Source organism: Amaranthus tricolor, chromosome 4 (genome assembly GCF_026212465.1).
Source record: "Amaranthus tricolor cultivar Red isolate AtriRed21 chromosome 4, ASM2621246v1, whole genome shotgun sequence".
NCBI lineage: Eukaryota > Viridiplantae > Streptophyta > Magnoliopsida > Caryophyllales > Amaranthaceae > Amaranthus > Amaranthus tricolor.
In genome coordinates this window covers 23,602,026-23,624,516 of record NC_080050.1, presented here as the reverse complement: position 1 = coordinate 23,624,516, position 22,491 = coordinate 23,602,026, and the positions used below count along the sequence as shown (strand labels likewise).

Below are 22,491 nucleotides of genomic sequence, written 5' to 3'. Positions count from 1 at the left end.
AGATGTTGTAATTGCTTATGCAAATTGTTTAATTTTTAATGTAAAGAAAAACTTTAAATTCATTTAATATTTGAAAATTATTATCATTCAAAAAATACATATATGCTTTTTATTTGTTTTTTTTATCTTATTTTTTATTAATTGACAAACATAAAAAGATATACACATTAATCATATTATTAATAATACAGTAAAACAAACGCACCAAGAAGATACATTAGCAATGATCCATAGTAAATTAAGCAATGCCAAGTAAAGTGATCTTGTAATATAATAGGTTTATCAAAGCCAAATTATATTATGAACTCCAATTTATGACAACAGATGAAAAAACTCAATAACGTCCTGACATCAAATGAAAAAATTTCAATTAAGCAATGCCTAATAATTTCATGATAGCAAATAAAAAACTCAATAACTTTATTCAGAATTTATCAATTATGAACACCAATTCAATCACTAGTAACAACTCTCACGCGTGTTATTCATAAAATAGTCGTATTAAGGTTAAGAGTGTTGATTTAATTATTAAAAAGAAAAAAAAAAGTAGAATTAAGGTCTTAGCCCAATTTAGCAATTTTGTGGAGTACTTATCATGTTGAATTGGTAGAGTCATACGATTTAGTTATGATTCTGACGATTTTAATTGTGATTCTAGAATTTGAATTACATGTTTTCTTTCTTAAGTTGTATTTGAAAGACTACTCTATCAATTTTTCATGCTTTTAAATCATTAGTATAATATCGATAAAAATAAAGCTTGGTAATAATCAGAATTCTGCCGGAGGTCCAAAAGTCCAACTCGGAGAAAAGTTGGAGTATGCGTAATCCGACTTTTGAGTGGAGGTGGACTGAAAAACATAATCGGAGTTTCATCCTGAGTAAAGTCGAAGGGTGGATAATTTGAGTCAAGTTCAACCCATTGTATAACAACCCCATAATTAGGTCTAATTTTTGAAAACACTTTTAAACAAAAAGATAAACCAAAACCTATTAATGGGAGAGTTACCGCCACATCTATTTCTAAGAAATAAATATAAGGCTAAACAACTACAAAAGAATACAGTAACAACTAAACAATTCTTACAACTGAAAGTGAAATTCAAATTGAGACATGACTATCAATAAAAAAAAAACTAATTTCCTAGGTGAACTTCATTCCACGATCCTACGCGATCAATAACCTTAAAAAAATAAAAATGCAAGAAAAACAAGGGAGAACTCCCAAAATAAAAAAATTTGAGTTATTTCGACTTCATTCCGTAAATAATTAAGTTTGAAAATATCTTTTAGAAAATAATATATAATCAAGTTGGGAATCAAACTGTGTAAATAAAGTAACATAATATCACATAAACCAATTAATTAATTTTATATATGATAATGACTAACACATATTCTAATTTTTTATATTTGAGGGAACGAAAACGTCAGTAGGCCGATGTTTTATCTCTACCTACTTTATCAAGAGTTCGTCATCTTAAATAATTTAAGGCTACCAGTGTCGTCTCAGCCTCTCGGGTAACCCTAGTGTGCACACCCCTCCTACTTAGATCACAAGAAATAGAAGGTAGACTTGTCGGCAGCAATACTAACCAATCAAGGCAACATGTTATCACCCTTATACTTGAATCACAATAAATATAAGAAACTCATTTCCCTCATGTCTCACTTTACGTGATTTAGTAAATTTTAGCATTTAGTCATGAACATACAATCATGTAATCAAACATACATTACATACTTTATTAAAATTTTCCAATAAATATATATTTCAAAAATATCCAATTGTAATCTCATTTGATAAATCACCATTTTTATATTAATTGGTGACAACATAAATTAATATCATAAATATTTCTTTCTCAATTTTAACCGCATTTAATATTCATCATTAAAATAATATTATAAATTAAAATCTTAACAAAAATAGTAGTCAATAATATAATTTGAGTAATAAGTATAAAAATTAATAATATAAAATAAAATCATGTATCTCATTTAAACACATTATCACTTAGCACATTATACTAATGGGATAACCTTAATTAGATGGACGTTGAGATTGACCTTGTGAAATGAGGCTAGAATATTAACGTACGCTCTTAATAGTCTTCATCTATGAATCCGACATCTAAAGTATAATTATTTATAATTATAGATACAAAATATTTAAAGATTGGAAAATATGAAGGAGAAGAATAAACTATTAATAGGTGTAAAGAAATGAGAGAAAAAATATAGAAAAAAAAAGAGTAAACTACTAATGGTGAAAAGAGAACCGAAGAATAATGCCATCAATTTAGTAGTAGAAAATATTGGTTAAAGAGTTGTTGAAGGAAGAGTGGGATGATAGGAGAAAGTGGGAGGAGAAAGTTGTGGATTTTAACAATTAACTTTTTATTTTTTTATTTCAAATCAGAAAATAAGACTGCAATTCAATTTTATTAGAAATTTTTAATTTGGATATTAAATATATTTATTATTTTATTTTTTTTGAATATCTGGGTATTATATATACTCCCCCTTAAAGCAAAAATTTATCCTCGAGCTTACATTTAGAACTTATAAACACCGAAATACTTTAAGAAAATACTGAAATTTAATTAGACGGTTCGATAGTCATATTCTTCCCTCCTTTAAAGACTTTCGTCCTTGAAACTTAATCGATAACATATTAATTAGAAACTGAAAAAGATAACTCGTTATAAGAATTTATGAAACTATTGGGTTGGGTGGGTCGCTTTTCACATCACCTTTCGAATAAATCAAATATACTTTAGAGTATTTAAAGATGGAACAGAAATCGATATCAAATAATCAAATAGTAACATATAAATTAAATAGCTCAAATAGACAAATATATCCCTTTGTATCCCACCCTCAAAACATACCATAATTAAATTACTTAAATAATTTGTAAACCCTAAGATTATTTTTTTTATATGTTGTTCAATTTAGCCAACTTAACTTAATAATATTGCCCAAATGATCTTAAACCTAAGCTCTTGATATTACTTTGTAACACCCCCATGATAAGGTATGATTTTCAAAAACAATTTTAACGAAAAGATGAACCAAAACTACTCATGAGAGAGTTACCGTCACATCATAAATGTAAAGCTAAACAACTATAAAATAATTTTATACTACCTCCTATTCAGCTGAATTGTCCCATTTTTTTTTGGCACTATTCACTTATCACTCTTAATTTGTATTTTACTCTTAATCTATAAGTTAAAACATAGTCATATGGGATCTTGTTTGATTTGTCTCAATACAAGGATTATTAATATCAACTTTTTATAATTTTTAATTAAGCATAATTTGAGATATTAAGAGTTAAAATGTTGTCTCGGCAAGTGTAAAAAGTCAAATGGGACAGTTCAGCTGAATAGGAGGGAGTATAATTTAACAATTAAATAATTCTTACAACTGAAAGTGAAAATCAAACTGAGACATGACTACTAATAAAAAAATCAATATTCTAGGTAAACCTCAATCTATGATCCCCACACGATCAATAACCTACAAAAATAAGAAATGCAAGAAAGATAAGGGAAAAACTCCAAAAATCAGAAAATTGGGTAATTCCAACTTAATCCCGTAAAATAATTAAGTTTAAAAATAATTTTGAAAAAATAATATATAATCTAATTGAGAATCAATTTGCGTAAATAAGATAACATAATATCACATGAACAAATTAATTAATTTGGTATTTAATAATGACAAACACATATTCTTATTTTTAATATTTGAGGGAACGAGAGCGAAAGTAGGCCAAGGCTTTACCCTATACCTATGTCATCAAGAATTTGTCACCTTAAATAATTAATGACCAGAATAGTCTCAAGTAACCCTAATATACACATCCCTCCTACTTGGATCACAACAAATATAAAAGGTTTATTTCCTTCATGTTTCCATTTTACTGATTTAATATATTTTAGTAAGCCATGAACATACAATCATGTAATCAAATAAACATCATATATTTTATTAAAATTTTTAAATAAAATATATCTCAAGAATATCCAATTGTAATTTCATTTGACTTAGCACCATTTTAACATCAATTAGTGGCAATAGGAAATATTAATATCATAAACATTTCTCTTCCCTATTTAATCGTATTTAAAATTCATCATCATTATTATTATCATTATATACAGTGTGTATCACACTCATAGGAACCATGATCAGAGTCTGGAGAGGGAAAGAGGTGACAACTCATAATGCGGCCAAAGAGTTCTTTGGCTCGATAAAAATGCACAAAATTCAGCATTAAAATAATATTATAAATTAAAACCATAACAAAAATAGTAGTCAATAATATAATTTGAGTAATAAACATATAAAATATAATATAAAATGAAATCATGCATCTAATCTAAACACGTTATCACTCAACACATAATATTAAAGGGATAATTCTAATTGGATGGACACTAAAAATTACTTTGTGAAATGATTCTAGAATTTTAACGTACGCTTTTAGTAGTTTTAATCTACGAATTTGACATCTAAAGTATAATTATTGTTTATAATTATAGATAAAAATATCTAAAGATTAAAAAAAATACTATGAAGGAGAAGATTAAACGAATAATAGTTGTAAAGAAAAAAATGGTTAACTACATAAAAATAATTAGAAAGAGATAGAGAATGGTGAAAAGAGAACCGAAGACTAATACCATCCATCTGTAGTGGTAGAAAATATTGGTTAAAGAGTAGTTGAAGGAAGAGTGGGATGTGATAGAAGAAAGTGGGAGGGGGTTAAGATAAGGAAAATCACATATACAATTGTGGGTTTTAATAAATTAATTTTTAATTTTTTTATTTTTAATTAGAAAATAAAACTGTAATTCAATTTTATCAGAAAATCTTAATTTTGATATCAAATATATTTATTATTATTATTATTATTATCTTTTAAAAATATCTGGGCATTACATATCCCTATTCAAAATTAAACGATCATAACAAGAACATATGCTAAAATTTAACTACTCTTAAAAGCTCGTGAATGTTGTGAATAAAGCAAATAAATTACTCCAAGAACTTATTTGAATTTTGTTCCTACTTAAAAACTCTCAAATTTATAAAGAGATTAAAAGTATGAAATACATGTGTGTTTAAGTGTGAATGATGATCTAATTGCTAGAAATTAAATACCTACAACCACAAAAAAAGACTATTCTAAAACTGATTTCCTAGAAAGCCTCATCGATGCTTAAGGCATATCGAAAACTGTATTTGGAAGGAATAAGTATAATGATAGAATATTTGGATAGAGTTTCTGTATTAGAGAATAGAATTAACCTTTTCTATAGAAGAATGAAGTATATATAACAATCCACTGTAAGATTTTAGAGGAGGTTATGTGATTCATGGTAATTCATGATGGTCCTGTTTGTAGAAGTGGGAGTAGTAAGCAATTATTTTAAAAAGACAGTTATTGCTAGAAGTGGGTAGTTTAAGGTTTGTGTATCTTGATTGAATGGACTTAGGAGGATTCCACAGTAGAGGAGTTTTGACTTTAACTTTGATCTTGACTTCGACTCATCAAAGGGCCATATCAAATAATTTAGTGCAAAACAAGCAAAACCATCACTCATCAATAGTCAACAATAGCCTATGTGACTTCCACCATCATCAAACAAGCATCAAGGGCACTAGAAACTAGCTTTCAATAATCAATATGCTAGCAGCTAGAATGTAAGACACAATGTGTAAGAGATAGTTTAGTCAAGCCCACAGAAGCTTGTAAAACCCACAAGGAGAATGAAGCAGCCATTTGAAAAGAATTGACGCATCACAATTTGCTACTAAAATTCATATTATGGCATTCCCATCTATCAGCATATGCTGAAACATTTCGCAGCCAAAGCTTTGAGACATGATAGCAGTATGCAGCTTGAGCTTTTCAATATCATTACAATCCTGATTCAATGTCAACTTAAGCTCATCTGTGCACAGTAATATTTGTAGCCAAGATAAGGATTTACCATAAAAAAGATATCAATGAACCAAAACCACATAAAAGCTCCTAGCGTTTAGAACAGCCTTTTCATTATCCTGTGACCTGTCTATGCCTGAAGTATAGGTACAACATAATCAGCCGAACTAAATCAGCTTGCCACTTCAAGAAATATGTTAGATGGAGCTGCGCAGACAAGGGACTTAGTTGCATCAATCACAAGGGAATAATGGCTGAAATTAGGTTCTAGCTCGGTTTCACCAATAAGCCCTATATGAAAATATATAGCGGTACACATTAAGTACAATCACAATATATAAAAAGTAGATCAGGTTCTAATACCATTTATAAATTCGAAGCCATACTTAACACTAGCTACTGTTTTGGTATGTCACCAATTTGCAATGTCTACATATTTATAATATCTAATATAAACACTTATTTTCAACTTTTACAGTATGAAATCTGTGATTGAACGATACAACAAGACGAAAGAGGAGCATCTACAACTTGCAAATCCCAACTCTGAGGTCAAGGTAAGATTCTGAGTCAAAGCAAAATTGATAAATAATTTACTATTTATGTAAAATCCTTTGGTGCACAATCACAATACCAATTGCCTAAGGTGAAACGTAACTTTGCAATAACAAACAACCTCAGGTTTTGGATCCAGATTAGATCAATCACACGTTTTTCACATTTCTGTAACCATGATTACTACAAGTGGTAAAACTATATCCACAAAAAGTGGATAAAGCATTGTGTCATTTGGTAAAGAGTAAAGTACGTTTGCTAGTGCGCAGAATCAGCTCATAACAACAATATTTATCATAAAAATTAGTCATAGAGAACGTAGGCTCTCAACTAAATGGTAAATACTAGTGTTACCAAAGAAAATAACACACAAATCAAAGAGCAAGCACATACAGTAACTGACTCTTGATCACCTTCTTAAGAGAGGTAACCTCTCAATTCTCAACTTTCTCACACCAGTCTCATCATATATCCTTCACCTATTAAAAAGAGTACTTGCCTCACTTGTTTAATCTCATTCTCACTACAGTGACATGTTAATCTAAATCATATAGAGGAACCTAAGACCTTGTTCGGATAGCAAAAAGGGAGGGAGAGGATTTCGAGGGAAGGGATTTGGAAGGATTAAGTCCCTTTATTTTGTTAACGTCCAAATCTCTCCATAAGAGGAAAGATTTGGAAGGAAAATAAAATTCCTTTCTTTCCCCCCTCCCTTTCCTTCCTATACAAACAATGGAGTCTTTCCCCTTCCTTTCCTTCCCCTTCCTTTCCCTCCTCTTCCCTCCCTTTCTTTTCTCTCCTAATTTGCTATCCAAATATAGTGTAGAAGAATACGAAGGAAACTTGATGACCAACCTTTAAGTCTCATTCAGGAATAACATTCCCAAATACTAAAACCATAAAAATGAATCCATGTTCATCACAAATTGCCTACTGAAACATTATCATTTGGCTTATAAGCAAAAACTGTAAGGACCTTGCACCAAGTAGAGGGATGGCCATCCACTCAATGCAAATTGAAAAAGTAAATAAAGCAAAATGAATGAAAATGATACTTGTAAAATCGGAGCTGTCGAAGATTGAAGACCACACCTCCTAGGAACTCCGAACTGTGGCTTCATTTGTCTTAGAAATTTCTATATACTTCATATGACAATAACAGTGATAAACTCGTATAAAGCAGAGTAAGGCTGTGTTGTCTCATATTTCTCTCGATGGGTTCGAGTTTTTGGAAATTGAGTTCTTTAAGCTGGTATAGCTATTAGTACTTTCATCAGGCTCAACGTTTTGGAATTCGTTGACCAGCTTTAATTAGAAGAGATGCTACCATTTGTTGTGGGAGGTATCATGTATGGATCATTCTGAATTGCTACATTCTCTTGAGAGGATCAAGTCATTAATAAGGGCACTTTATTCCATTGCGTTATGGGCTGTCATGTACCATCCAACCTTGCTTGGAGTTACAAATTTTGGCACATATTGGTAACTTATGGGGCAGAATACTCTCTTTGACCAACGCAATCTTTTAGCCCTCTAGATTCACAGATGCTGTCTGCTTCCTTATATCAACACTTTCTGGTTAGGGATATAGGAAGTGGATAGGAAGGAGGTAGATTCAGGGTTGACGCATTCCTATTGAGCAGGAACATAAGATTTATTGAGCCGCTAAATGGTACTAATGATGCTACATATAACATTTATATGTCTGCTTTATATATATATACCTTAATATGGCCGTGTACATCTGTAATAGTGAATTTGGAAAAGTAATTACTCATGGCAATTGGCAATTGGCTAAAGAAGAAACACAATATTTTCCAGTTCTCACAATGGCTCCTCTGAACTAAGATCCTCGGGTTAATGCTTTATTTGCATTTTGCAGCATCAAAATCAAAACGCAAAACCAAAGATACACAAGTATCCAACATCATCAAACTATATGACACATATGTTGGTAGCTTTGATAATTCAACAAAAATGGCCTTTAATATCAGCTCATCATTATTGCAGATGATTGATAGGTAATCAAGGCATGTAGCAAGTACCAAGAGTAAACCTACAGGAAAAAATTCCATTAAAAATTAGTTCGTTTTTCTCTTTATAGGTGGGAAGATAAGACTATAGATACAGGTAGCTATCATTGACAGCATCCGAGAAGCAACTGGACAGCCAAGTTTTGTTGTGCAAAACAAGGCAAATAAATCCATGACAATGCCAAACTACAGTACAGGTACGCTATGAGTTTCAATGAAAGTTGCATCGATCTTTAAATTAATGACTTTAGAGGAGTTGACATAGAATCCACACATTCTCAAGTCATATTCCCTATTGGCACACTCCAAGAGGGAACAACAGATTTTGATATTTAGTAAACCACCTATCGGATCAGAACGTAGGCAATCACACAAGAGATATACATCAACTGTAGATCTAAACTTTGAAGTTTGAATTGTATACACTCACGTAGAAAAAATAGATTTAGAATGCTCGTTCAATCATTACTATGCAAACATTCAGAAAGGTTTCCTTCTTACATCCATTATGAACCACAAAAGGAGAACTAATTTCTTTACATATGCCATAAAGAACCCCTACAGAAACACTAAGTATGTACTACATAAGAGATTCTATCAGAATCTCGGTGATTACAGGAACCAAAACAAAACCGCAATCCTCTGCACTTCCAAGTTCCTCAGAGTTTAACTATAAAGCGCTATAGCGTATAGGCTGCCCTTTTATGCAGTCCCCCTTTTCAAGTATAAAGCTGGATTTATTGCCTATTCTAAAGTTATTTAAGGTGTGAGAGATTACCATACAAGAGACTTTCTTGCCAAAACGCATGGAGAACAAGAGGGTAGCTGGGTTGAAACCCCACACAAAAAAATGAGGAAAAGGACCTTTGATTCATGAAATTGTCTCAAAAAACAGCTTCCAAGAGGTTCTTTGTACGCAATAGTTTAAAATTTGAAAACTTATCGCGAGGCGATATAAGTTCTTTAAGTCTTTCAAGGAGATAAGCTAATATTATGTCGCAATAAGTTAGTATGTGATAGACTTGCTTCACACCTAGTGAATCCAAGTGACTTGGAACAGGAATGTAGTATGAAGGTAAAAGATGGGATGCACTTATGAGATCTTAAGGCTTCCAGCTCCAGTTTAAGTATGTAAAACTGTAAACCCTGCATCCCAATTATCTTGTAATATCAATAGGTGAACGTGAGCTAACTTTCTTACAGTGATCTAGTACAGAAAGAATCTTAACTTTTCGTAAGTTTTTGTTTACCCTATTCTACCACATTTTGCCTTTCAAGATAACTTATTCAAAAGTTTAAATTAAGAAAAAGGATAAATTTTCCATCTTAAAAGGATAAACTTGACATATATTTCTCTTTGAAAGTTTGCCTCTTCCAACAATCAATTAAAACACTCCATGTTAACCACTATAATCACCTACATTCAAAAGTCTAAGTTTGCTAAGATGGTTATGCCTAATTGCCTATAAATAAACACCATGCTTCTCAAAATCCCAACACTAACACTATGTTATCCAAACAAGGGATCCCTTAACAAAAAATATCCATCCAAACCCTCCAAACCATTCCCACCCATTTTGTTATCCAAACAAGGGATCCTTCTTTCCTCCAAATCCCTCCCCTTCCTTTCCCTTCATTCTCTTCCATCCAAACACACTCTAAAGGTGATTCCTACATTTCCTTTATGTTCACGTCTTCCATTTATTGATAAAATAAGGTTAAACATTTAGAAAGGTATCACGTAAGTATATTAATACAGTCCAAGATATATATGAGACGGTACAACCGACATTTGATATAGCTTGTTTGGATAAGAAAGTACAAACGAAATCTTTTCTTTCATTCTTCTATACTACCTTCATTACTCATGCGAGTATTAGAACTCATGCAAGTATTTTAACTCATGCGAGTTAGGGGAAAAACCATGAGAACCAATATTTTAATTTAATAGCTTGTTTGGATTTAAGAAAATCAAGGAAAGGAAAATGGAGGAATAAAACACATTTCCCTTCATTTGGATAGCAAATAATAAGAATACATGAGAAACAAATTATAATTTTACCCTTATGTAGAAGAAAGTTGGAAGAAAAGCCTCTAACTTTCCCCTCCCTTGCCCTTCTATGGACACACAAAAGTTAGATAATATGGATAGTACAAGAAATGCAAAGATCGAAGCAGCTATACTACAACTTTAATCAATGATAACACTAAGCCCCTAGCAAACTTATCACAAAACCAAGAACCTTATAATTATTAATTAGATATATAGCTTGAGCCACATTTAAGTATGGATAGTTTGAAAAAATGAAGTCTAAGGAATTTTCATATAAGAACTATCACTTTCTCTGTTTCTTTAATTTGCAACCGATTTGCGGAGAAAAAAACCAAGTGGAGCAAGGAGTAAAAGGAGAGAAATTCAGTAAGGTAAGATTCCTTAAAACAAAATGTTACAACTACTAAGAAACAAAGGAAATGATGAGAAAGTAGAGTACCTAGCAAATACTTTGTGTTATTCCTTTTACTACCATCTTTTACGTAGTAAGAAGTATTACTCTACCTTGTGTCATATTTTCTTTGCAGCATACATATTCCTTGTTTGAACTGTCAAATGAAAATTTCCACATTGTCAATATTTTATAATTTTACATATAAACTAATGGTATCTATGATCAAAGTAAAAGAAGGAAATGATGTAATCAAAAAAATGGAAGACTTACTAAAAAGGGAAAAATTGTTTTACATGATGTACTGAAAGTACACATGTTGATACTTTTAATTAGCATGACCATGCTACTTTTATTACAATCACAAAAGTGTGTCCCAATCTCTTCCTTCCAAAATGTTCTTCAACAAAATGCTATGTTATTGTTGTTGGTGTGATACGCCAAAGTTATTGCACTGCTTCAGTTACGATAATTTACGAATAGTAGATGAAAATTTTGGATCAAAACAAAACAAGCTCTCTTAATACAATAATTGCTTAGTATTCTCAAATCTGATCAAATTTGGAATATCTCTTCCTTCTCTGAGAGTGTTTTCTGCTTTTTATAAAGCACAACGTTTGAACTTGAATTCTAATTTCACTTTTCTCTGAAATTTTTAGCACATTTCCTTATTTGTATTAATTGACAGCCTAAATAATGATACAGACTTTTATGGAATCACAATTCTACTTACATTAAGATCCCCTGACTATAAATTAAATACAAAACTAATCCCAAGTAAATTGAAACAACACAAATAAAGTAAAACATAGTAGGAAAAGCTTCTCTTGATGCACTATGACTCTAATGAATTAAACTATTATTCAGACTTATATAACAAAAATCTGCTTGCCAAACCTAGGCCTATTGACAAGTTGTCAGTTCAAACTCAAGATCGCTTAGTGTTATTAGTGACGTCGTAGTGCAGCCTTAGCCACTCGTTAGAAAGTAGATATTGCTAGCGTTGTTCAACTTCTCATTTTTAGCTTTTTATCCCACCCACATGCTATAACCATGCAACATACGTCCTCCATGCGTAGCCAACCTTTTGAGTTGTAATAATACCCATACTCATATTTATAGAAACTGATTCTTTACCATGAATCCATGCATATTATACTCACCATCACAAAAAGAACACCACAACATCATATTGATTGAGTTTAAACTTTTATGTTTAATAAACCTCACCACCAGAGCATTATTGCATTTACTTCCACTCAATAATCGGCTATTGTATTGCAGTTTTGGCAAAGAGAAGCAACAATGCTACAACAACAATTAGAAAGTTTACAAGGAAACCACAGGTAGCTTCCACATTTGAATTAGTCGATGTTTATGTTAAATCTTTCAATTGTAACTTTTTATAATCCCTCGTGATGTTTCAAGAAGTCTTGGGGCTATTAGAGACTAGGGCTTAGCATTGATACAAAAATTAAAATGAATTAGAGTGAAGGAAACATAAATGAAGATAAGGGGTATGAAGCGATTATAGTAATGCCAAATAACGGTAGAAATAAGAAACCATGAGATACATTTTGAAATGTGCCAAAACGCAGCTTTTTGCACTTTACAACGTGAGAAACATCATTAAGATTTTTTTAAAATCTTCACGGCATAGCCGATGCGTTGTAATGCGGCCTTATTTTTGCACTATGAATGGTGTTGAATTTTTAAGGAAGGCGTGTTGAGCTGGAGCAGGGGGACGAAGTCTGAGCTCGTTCTAAATGTGGGAAGTTTTCCCAGTGAGATGGATGTGACAAGATAAAAGAGGAGTGTGGAGACAAGTGTGGGAAAGGGTTTTACGGTTTTAATTGATTTATTAACTTTATAGATTTTTTATTTTGGTTTTTTAAATGGAGACTATCTTTTACATTTCTAAATAGAAAAGCACCGACATATTATCATTAAAAGTAAAGAGCTTAAATGTATTGATCAAGATATTAAACAAATGTGAATTTCCTCCATGTTAAGAGTACTAAATTTCTCTATTAAAACCAAAATGGACTATGCTAGTATAAAGATAAATTGGGTCATGGCTTTCAGCAACATAATGTCAACAATTATGAAGTCAAATGAAGACACACATCAATTAAGATTCCACTAACAAAAAGGTCATCAATTAAAAACAATACTTTCGCTTATATCACTTGCTCTACTTGACCTTATTCAAGGCTTCCTTACAAAGTTTCGAGTGGCTACTCAAAGACCAAAATTGCAAGGATTAACAAGTAGTGTCTGTCAAAAACTAGACATCTAAAATATCATGTGGGTCGATAATAAAAGAAGAAACCACTTGACTATTTTCCGAACAATTGTAGCTAGATACATCTTAAAAATTTTGGTCTCGTGCATTTGTAGGAACCTTAATCACAACAAATTTGATAACCTTTTTTTCTTCTAATCTCTGAAATAACAAGAAGTCACTATTATAGCTTCCCTTTTATAGTGTCATTCTCTTCCACGATGAATTTTGTAATTTTTAGAGAGCTCACTTTGTTTGTTTAGTTAAAAGCTTCTAGAAATCTTTTCTTTCTAGTTAAAAGATGTTTATAAGCAAAAGGAGAGATTAGGAAAACAAGGAAGCAAGTTGACAAAGGTTTTTACATAGTAAATCCTAAGAAACAGCGACATAGCATAAAATAAGTTATTTTGGTTGACATTTGCAGAAAAATGATGGGTGAAGAGCTGTCTGGTTTAAGTGTAAAAGATTTACAGAATTTGGAGAGCCAACTAGAGATGAGTTTACGAGGGGTCCGCACAAAAAAGGTAACCAAAAAACACTTCACTGATGAAGAAACTATTGTATATCCTCATTGCTGACGCTATTGAAAATTGCAGGAAGAGCTTTTACTGAGTGAAATACAAGAACTTAGTCGAACGGTAAATTGCTATATAATTAATTTTCTTCATTTTATCATATAACCAATCCTAGTGTGAAGCTTCTGATCAATATGGTCATCATAGGGTAATCTCATTCAACAAGAAAATCTCAAATTACACAAAAAGTTGAATCTAGTTCGTCAAGAAAACATGGAGCTCCAAAAGAAGGTAACAGGACATGGAATAAAGGATCTTAATGAATAATATAACTTGTAAGCTATTTAGATCTTTAAGTCAACAATGAAAGTAACTCATCAACAAGAAACATATTTCTCATCTCAGCTCTATGGATCAAGTGAAGTAAATGGCGCAAACAGGAGTTCTTTTCTCGCCAATGGCACAGGGGATGATTCAAATGCACCTATATGCCTACAGCTTTGTCAACCACAGCAAGAAGACAGAGAAACAACAGGAAGAGCAACAAAAATAAGGTAACAATCCTGTAGTTCATCTTTTTAATATGCAAACTTTCATATATCACATAATCCCAGAAATTTATATGGCTATCTAATTTTATTTTGCCTTTTCATTTATAATGCAGAAGACTAGAACTTGCCTAGTGAAGAAGATCCATCCGCAATGTTCTCGCACAGCATCAACATAGTTTCGAAGTCCATGGAGCTCTTCCTTTCATAGTTGAATATGTGAAACATGAAATGTGTACGTGATAACCAAAGGAACAATGATTGTTATTGTTTACAGTGATTAAGAAATTAGCTAGCTATGCAAAATCCTTATAAAATGTAATAAAGATGCAAATACCAAGTGGAAGTGCCAAGTATTATCGTAACTATTAGTTAACAATATTTACTCTAGAACCTTACTCAACTAATTCACAAACCTAATAATTTGGGTCTTCTGTTTCAGTAGGAAGGACTGTAAAATACATACAAGGCATCACGACTTAAAACTAGTGTTAATAAAAAAATAATAAAACTATAGATAAGGATACAAAAAAGATTTAGCACGTACAAGACATTAAATACTATGGATAAAAATACATCTATCTTAGTCCAATATGCCAATGTATATTTTTTAATGAATATTAATTTTATTCATGAGTGAAACGTACAAACCAATGTTTTTTAACGTACTTGAGACCTGAGCCCTTCAAATGGAGAAATACAACAATGAAATAAAGATGCCATATATCATGTTCAGGGATGGTTATAGGCAGATGCAAGTTTTGCAACCGCACGACCCTCTAAAATTAAGGGGCCTCAAATATTAGTTTAGTTAGTTAACATTACTTATCTTTAGTTCAATTACTTGATTTTGGGCCCCAAATTTGAAAAAAGAAGTAAAATAAACCCACCTCAAATCTTTTGCCCTTGATTATGCTCTTAAATACTTTTTACAGAACATCAGGCCAATGAGTGAAGAACGTTGATATAGGATTTCAATGTTTCAGCAACTTATCAACAAAATCACAGTGGAGATCATATGGATAGATTTGCAAAGAACAACAAAAATGCCATAGACTTAATCCCAACAACATGGCGTCGAAAACATTAACCAAAACAAATCAATGTAAGGGAATTTATAGTCTTGCTCATGGATAGAGAGCACACTCGGGCACGCCAAGGATTTATAACATTTGTACATTTATTATACATGTGCTGAAGCACAACTATCCTTTAATATATCAAAAGCAAATAATAGAGAATAAGTGATAGCAACAAACATAGCTTGTACTGGAAAAGAACATAACAAATTTAGCACTTAAAGGTATAGCATCTAAAAGCTGAAATGAAAGTTTACTGACAGGCCAGGTACAAGATCATTCTTGTCACATTAAATAGTATTGGATGGAAAAAAGGCGGTACTTAAGAAAGGTTTGCCTCAAAAAAATTTATAGATTGGAAAAAGAATCATGCTTTCAGGATCAAAATTTATATTTGTGTTTAAACCATTAAGGCTTCATGTTGTGGAAAATAAGTTTAAATCACTTCAAATAAGAGAAGTAAGTTAGGATCAGGTAATTTAATAGAATCTCCTCAACATAAATTTACTTGTGTCAAGACTAGAGAACAAGCTAAGCTAAGTTTATGTAAGAAAAAGTTCACTTGAGGAAACTATAAATGCAAAAGAGCCTCCAGATGCTATGCATAGTTATAATGAAAATCATCCTTAAAAGTGAAAAATCTTAAGGTCATTTCAAGCTTTAAAATTGTTTTAAATTTTCCAAAAAAAAACATAAAATCTCATTTCCTCTTCAAATTTATCTATCGTGTTATTTCAATAACTTAATATTACATGTTTTATTACTAATAAAATTAATGACATAGGTGTAATGAAGTGCATTAAGGATAAGGATATGAACATTCTAGTTCAAAACGAGAACATTGAAGAGTATTTTGATGAGCTTTTTATTGGAGAACAAGGAAATGTTGTAGGGGACACAACAATCACTCCATAGAAAAAAAAAAATTTATGCGATGAATACAAAAATCGGAGGTGGATGGGGCGTTAAAGAGAATAAAGCTAAAGAAAGCGATAAGGCTAGATGAGATATGAGATGCCTAGGACGATTGGAGTGACGTGGATAACTTATCTATTCAATAAGATTGGAGGACAAACAAGATATCTAATGACTATAGAAGTACTCTAGTGCCTACTTACAAGAACAAAGGGGATGTCCAAAATTACTCTAACTATCAAGGAATAGAACTTTTGAGTCATACAATGAGTTAATAGAAAAGGATGATAAAGATACGTATGAGGAGAAGTACCTCCATATCAGAGAACCAATTTGGATTTATGCTAGAGAAATCTATAATGAAAGCAATTCAACTTATAAGACAAATGATGAAATACTATAGGGCTAAAAACACAGACAGAATTGCACAGAGTTTTATTCACTTGGAAAACATATACTACAGGATTTTATTCACTTGAAATGTACTTTGGTGGGTAATAACAAAGGACATTCCCAAAAAGTACATTAATATAGTGCAAGATATGTATCGAGAAGTAAAGACAAATGTTAAGACGTGTGGAAGGCCAAAAAAAGATCTTTTCTATCACAATTGGCCCTCATTAAGGCTCAGCTCTAAACCCTTTTCTTTTCGCGGCAATACTATAAGAGATAACTAGATCAATACAATGTGACATGCCTTGGTGCATGTTGTTTTCTAATGACATTGTTTTGGTAGATGAGAGCAATGAGGGGGTAAATGCTAGTTAGAACGATGGAGATAAGCATTAGAGTCATGAGGTTTCAAATTAAGTCGTAATAAGACTATAATGCTAGATAAGAAAGATATTGCTTCAGGTGGATGTTTTAAATACCTTTGATCCATATTTCAGAATGTGAGGAAATCTAACAAGATGTAACCCAAAGAATTAAGTGAGGGTGACAAAATGGAGACCGACTATGAATATTATGTGATCGAGGTGTGCCCATAAAGTTAAAGGCCAAGTTTTATCGAACAAAACATTAAAATGGCGCTATTATATGGAGTCAGAATGTTGGTCTTTTGAAAAGGATTATAGTAGAAAGTTGAAGAGATGGCAATGGATCGGATCTGGAACGGGTCCAAGTGCACCTGGATCTAGATTTGTTTTATAAGGGAGGATCTAAATCCAAATTCGGACCAGTGGGTCAATTTGTTAGGACACAAACTCAGATCCCACGAATCCAGAAATAAGTCAGGATCCAAAACATGTCCAAGCTTATTTTCGCACATTTGATTGAATTTTGTTGCGCATTGCGAGAGTGATAGAGTTTTAGACTTTAATTAATGATAATAATATATGAAACTATTGATTAAAATCTAAAATAGATATAATATTAATTTATACAAACTATAAATGTCTTTAAAATATCAACCTAGTTTCAAAAGGTTCTTACAGAAACAAAAGTTTCTTCATAAAATAATTTAACCAAAAAAGCACTACTTAATTAACAAAGTAAATGAGTAAACCATTCATTTTTTAAAATTACATACACACACATGCACGCCCGCACGTACGCACACACGAGCACACACACATATATACATTTATATCGAGTCTCTTGGATCCATGGATCTAGATCCGAATATTTTCTCAAAACCCAAACCCAAATTAGAGGTGTTCATGGGCGGGTTTGGGGGGGTAGCGGACCGGGCTTGTCCTTTGAAAGTTACCCGCGGGCTAAAATTTCAAAAGCTTACAGCGGGCTTATTTATTTGTCACTACCCACCCTCTTTCTTAGTGGGTAGGACCCGCGAGCAAACGCATTTTTTATTTTATAATTAAATAAATAATTATATTTTTATGTTCTTATTGTTAGTTCATAACATATGGTGAAAAAATGACATTATCGACTTACAAATGTGATTTGATCAAGGGCATGACCATTATAAAAACTAAAAAAGCAATACAAAGTCTAAAGTTAAGTCTCAACAACAATTAAAATAATACAATACATTATCCAGACTCACTAATATACAACTCATAATTACAACATACTCTAAAGAAAACAAAAAAAAAAAAAACACTTTAAAGAAAAAAATCAATTAATAAAGGATAAAATTTTCAATCTCACAAAATAAAATGCATAAATGTTGTAATACACAACGGGTGGGTTTACCAGCGGGTCTTATTTCTTCTCGCTACCCGCTCGTTTAACTTTGCCGACGGGTAGGTACTGCCCAAATATTATTTTTTTTCCAAAATTGTTGTTCAAGCACGCCTGTTTTTCGAATCAGGTGGGTCAGGCGAGCAGGTAGCCCACCAATAAACAACTCTAATCCATATCTAAATTTTTCAATTTTATATGGATATGATCTGAATCGGATTTGATGAGTCCTAAAAAATAGGACCCAGATCTGCCAAAACAAATCAAGATCCACAGATCCGAGCCTTTAGGATAATATTTGAAATGAAGATATAAGAAAATCTTTGAGAGTAGCAAATATTAAGAAAAATATGAAAGAGAATCGTTTAAGATGGTTTTAGCCAACCACTAAGTCAAAAAAAAAAATAGTTGGAGCTCTGGAGACTTAAAAAGAGGGTTATGAAGCTTGAAGATGACATAGAGGATAATAGTGGAAAAAGATATGAAAGATCTAGACTTACAATTTGAGATGGTAGAAAATCGAAATGAATAGAGAAGAAGAATCCATGTGGACGACCATTACAAACGATTTATTAAATTTGCAGTCGATCTCAATCTTTTGCGATTAAGACTCTGGGATTTGTTGTTGTCGTACTGTAAAATAATCCTAACATAAGATAATTTTTCTTCTCTTGAATCTTTATCTTACAAACACAAAATACAACAATAAGGGCATAGGAAAAAAAAAAGACGGTCACATCACATTGTATCGATCAAATTGTAAATGTTATCAAGTCTACTAAACTGTTACTACTTGCATCGGAAATGTTAAAGAAATCATACTTTAAATAGGTTTAGAGATATCTCAGAATTTTGACCGATATTAAGCAATACAACATCCACATCACCTCGTCAACAAATCGCAATGGTCGTTAATACAACTGCAATTGAAACCACATTTTTGCGCTATAGTTGAAGGCATATCAAAAATGTAGTAGATAAAGCATTATCACTACATGACACTCATATGAAAAGATGTATATACATTCTTAAAGGAATAACAATCATACCCAAATCCTAGTAAGAGCTCTTTCAAATCAGCTTCTCTAGCATATCACCTATGCATATAGCCTTATTTTATCTCACCCTTGTATATACATTAAATTGTGCATTATTCCATAATGGTCACTAGTAAGTCTGTAACCATAGTTACATGGAACGTGGAACGTAGCCACGTTCCGCGATCCGGGAACTTTCCTCACCAATCACCACGAAATGCGACCAAAATTGCTCAAGGCGACGTTCCGATGCAGAAGAACTTTATTAAAAGATATTTCGGCCTTTGTTTACAAGGAAAAATTGTTGAGAATAATCTCAACTTTTGACGTTTTGCTGTGTATAACCCCTACTTTTCATTAATCATAAATAATCCGAACTTTTCACCTATGTTGCTCACAGCACCCCCAACGGAAATATCACTGGCTACAGCAGGTCAAAAAATGTGCATTTAATTTCTTCACAAAAATAACCTCCTTCAACCTACCAACATTCAATTACATCCTTCTACTCCCTTCACATTCATTTATAAACCTCTCCCTTCAATAACATCCCAATTCGGTTATCTTTTCCAAAATTCTAGGGTACATCATTTCACCCCCAAATTCAAAGAAGGATGGTTGAATCTGGTGGTTTTTGGTTGTTGTTCATCATAAAAATGATAAGTTGCTATTCTCATGAACATTTCGAATTTGTGATTTTGCGAATTTATGTTGTGATTTTCGAAAACCCTTATACAATAAAGTACACATAAATACTTACAGGCCATTCTGGACATGAATAGAACCTTTCTCCATCATGATAAACCTTCTTTGCCATTGTCAATTTTGCAACAAATCCAGTCTTATTCAAATTTGAACCTCTACTGTATGTAGAAGAATGAGAATTTATTTTTGCAAAAAAAAAGAAAAAAAACAAAATTAAAGGATGAAATAAATTTTCTCTCTCGTAAAGTTGGGGTTAAAATGGGGATATAGAGTAAGAAGGAAAAAGATGATGGCAACAATAAGAAGGAATAGAACAGGTTACAAACGGCTATATCACCTTCTATAGCCGGCAGTATTTTTGTTGGGGGTGCTGTGAGCAACATAGGTGAAATGTTCGGATTATTTATGAATAATGAAAAGTAGGGGTTATTCACAGCAAAACGTCAAGTTGGAATTATTCTCAATAATTTTTCCTATTTACAAACTAAAGAAAAAAGAAGAGACGAAAAAAGAGATGAAACCAAGAAAGCTAAAAAAATTCCATTTAAAAACAATTTCTTAGAGCAAAAAAAAAAATCATTTAATTTAATTTTGTTTTCAAATATATTTTGATACATAATGTATCTCGTATCCAATCGTTCTCGAGTCCATCTAGGTTGCGTTCCTTGTTCCCGTTACAGTTTTCCGTTCCAAACCAAATGTCTTTCCAGGTTACAATGGCTGTAACCTACACTCTTCACTCATCACTCCACTAACCTATACTACCTAACTCATAATCTGTAGGTCTAAGGTAGTGCACGTGTGTTGTAAGTCCATACACAAGACCAACTCATATACGAAAAGGTACACTAATTACTCTTAAAAAACAGCTTCTACATTGAAGAAACATACCTAAGATGGCACGCACAATTGCTTGAACTTCTTAACACGATAAAATGAAATTACCTATAATAACTCGCAATATTTCGGTTTTTCTCAACATAATGCTTATAGAACAATCAACTCTCCACCCCATAAAAATCAGGTAGTATATCAAGAAAAACATTCAAAACAAAATGAAAACAAAACAAAATGAAACGAATGTTTTTGAAAAAAAAAATAAGTATAATCTAGAAACAATCTAAGACTGCTTGAATTAGAAGCTTATTATAGAACAAAGCAAAAGTAGCACGTTGCATTTTTCAAAAGAAATTAGCCATCAAGTAGAAGCAAAACATACCCAACATTTGCTTACAAAATTTTAAATTGAAAACTACAAGTAAATGCAGCATTTACCTTGGAGGTCACTTGCAAGTTGCAAAAGCTGGAAGTTGACACCCTAAATAATCATCATACGAACTCACTGTATTAATTACATTATTTAAATTAAAAAATCAGATCAAGAAAATTACAATTGTTAAGTGCGTATTCGCAAACAAATTCATACTATGAAAAAATAAAGATCCTTGTATGTTTAACGCCGGGTTACTATGTCATTAAAAATTGCAATCAACATGAATTCGACCAAAATCCATATCAAATGTTAACCGAAACTGAAAAGATTTGGGCGACATGAAAGCCTACTTCAGAAATTTACAATAGATTTTATAATAAATGAAGTAAAATCTAAAATCTTATGGGTTGATACTTTGATGAATCATTTGGAAACATGAATATAATCAACTAAAACTACATGATCTCAAGAAGGTAAAACGGTTTGAAAAAACTTAAAACATAGTCTCAAGAAATAATAAAATTGCCGATGATTGGAAATTTTGATGTTAAGATCGAAATATCAGCAAAAGTGGAATTTCAAAGCCAAATAAAGCAAAAATCAGTGAATTAAACACTAAAAATGCCGTAATAAGGTGATTACATCGGAGAAAGCGAAAAAAGAACATTGCCGTAAGAAAATGATTATAGTTAGGTCAAAAAGGGAATATAAATCAAATGATACATTGCATGAACTGAAACTTACCACACAGTCTGATAGATGTAAATTACGAGGTTGCGTAACAGAAGTAAAGACGAAAGTCGTCATGACAAGAAAACGAAGGTAGAGAGAGAGAGAGAGAGAGAGAGAGAGAGAGAGAAAGGAGTAAAAGAATTGAGAAGGTCGAAGAAAGAGAAATGGCGGATCTGCTTCTTACGAGGAGACAAGTGAAAATTCAACATGCTACAACAACATGTAGGATGTGATCTGAGAGAATGAGAGCCGAAAAAATATCCAAGTGGGTCATACCGACAGAAGTTGTTTAGCTTGTGTTTTATCACGAATTTTGAGGTTTTT

General features: G+C 32.0%; 2 protein-coding genes across 12 annotated transcripts in view; one reads left to right on the top strand and one right to left on the bottom strand.

Moving 5' to 3' along the window:
• LOC130811498 (MADS-box transcription factor 23-like) overlaps positions 1-14,810 on the top strand; it is a 25,477-nt gene extending 10,667 nt beyond the window's left edge. Inside the window, exons 3-9 of the mRNA XM_057677818.1 lie at positions 6,441-6,519; positions 12,279-12,340; positions 13,703-13,802; positions 13,875-13,916; positions 14,001-14,084; positions 14,199-14,347; positions 14,458-14,810. Of these exons, the coding sequence (XP_057533801.1) occupies positions 6,441-6,519; positions 12,279-12,340; positions 13,703-13,802; positions 13,875-13,916; positions 14,001-14,084; positions 14,199-14,347; positions 14,458-14,476 (535 nt within the window). The 3' untranslated portion in view covers positions 14,477-14,810. The remainder of the gene's footprint in view (positions 1-6,440; positions 6,520-12,278; positions 12,341-13,702; positions 13,803-13,874; positions 13,917-14,000; positions 14,085-14,198; positions 14,348-14,457) is intronic.
• On the bottom strand, positions 2,369-22,491 carry LOC130811499 (uncharacterized). 11 transcript variants are annotated; one of them, XR_009041181.1, is made up of 5 exons: positions 22,180-22,491; positions 21,498-21,564; positions 11,268-11,448; positions 11,043-11,151; positions 3,571-6,253 (listed from the first exon to the last, which is right to left on the bottom strand). XR_009041181.1 is itself a non-coding variant. In XM_057677819.1 (5 exons), the coding sequence occupies exons 1-5, from the start codon at positions 22,240-22,242 to the stop codon at positions 6,135-6,137; spliced, it is 336 nt and encodes a 111-aa protein (XP_057533802.1). In that variant the 5' UTR covers positions 22,243-22,491; the 3' UTR covers positions 3,571-6,134. The 11 variants fall into 11 exon arrangements, 1 of the variants encoding a protein (XP_057533802.1); XM_057677819.1 differs by lacking the exon at positions 11,268-11,448 and adding an exon at positions 14,473-14,539 and having other exon boundaries at positions 11,108-11,151; positions 21,498-21,540; XR_009041179.1 differs by having other exon boundaries at positions 3,572-6,253; positions 21,498-21,540.

Bases quoted from the DNA above. Each gene is read 5' to 3' on its own strand.
- LOC130811499 (XM_057677819.1), bottom strand. From the start codon at position 22,242: ATGACGACTTTCGTCTTTACTTCTGTTACGCAACCTCGTAATTTACAT. The intron at 14,540-21,497 runs GTAAATGCTGCA...TATGAAAGGAAG, and splicing joins ACTTGCAAGTGACCTCCAAG to AGCTCCATGGACTTCGAAAC. The intron at 6,254-11,107 runs GTAGAGTAATAC...ATTTTCATATAG, and splicing joins CAAAGAAAATATGACACAAG to GGCTTATTGGTGAAACCGAG.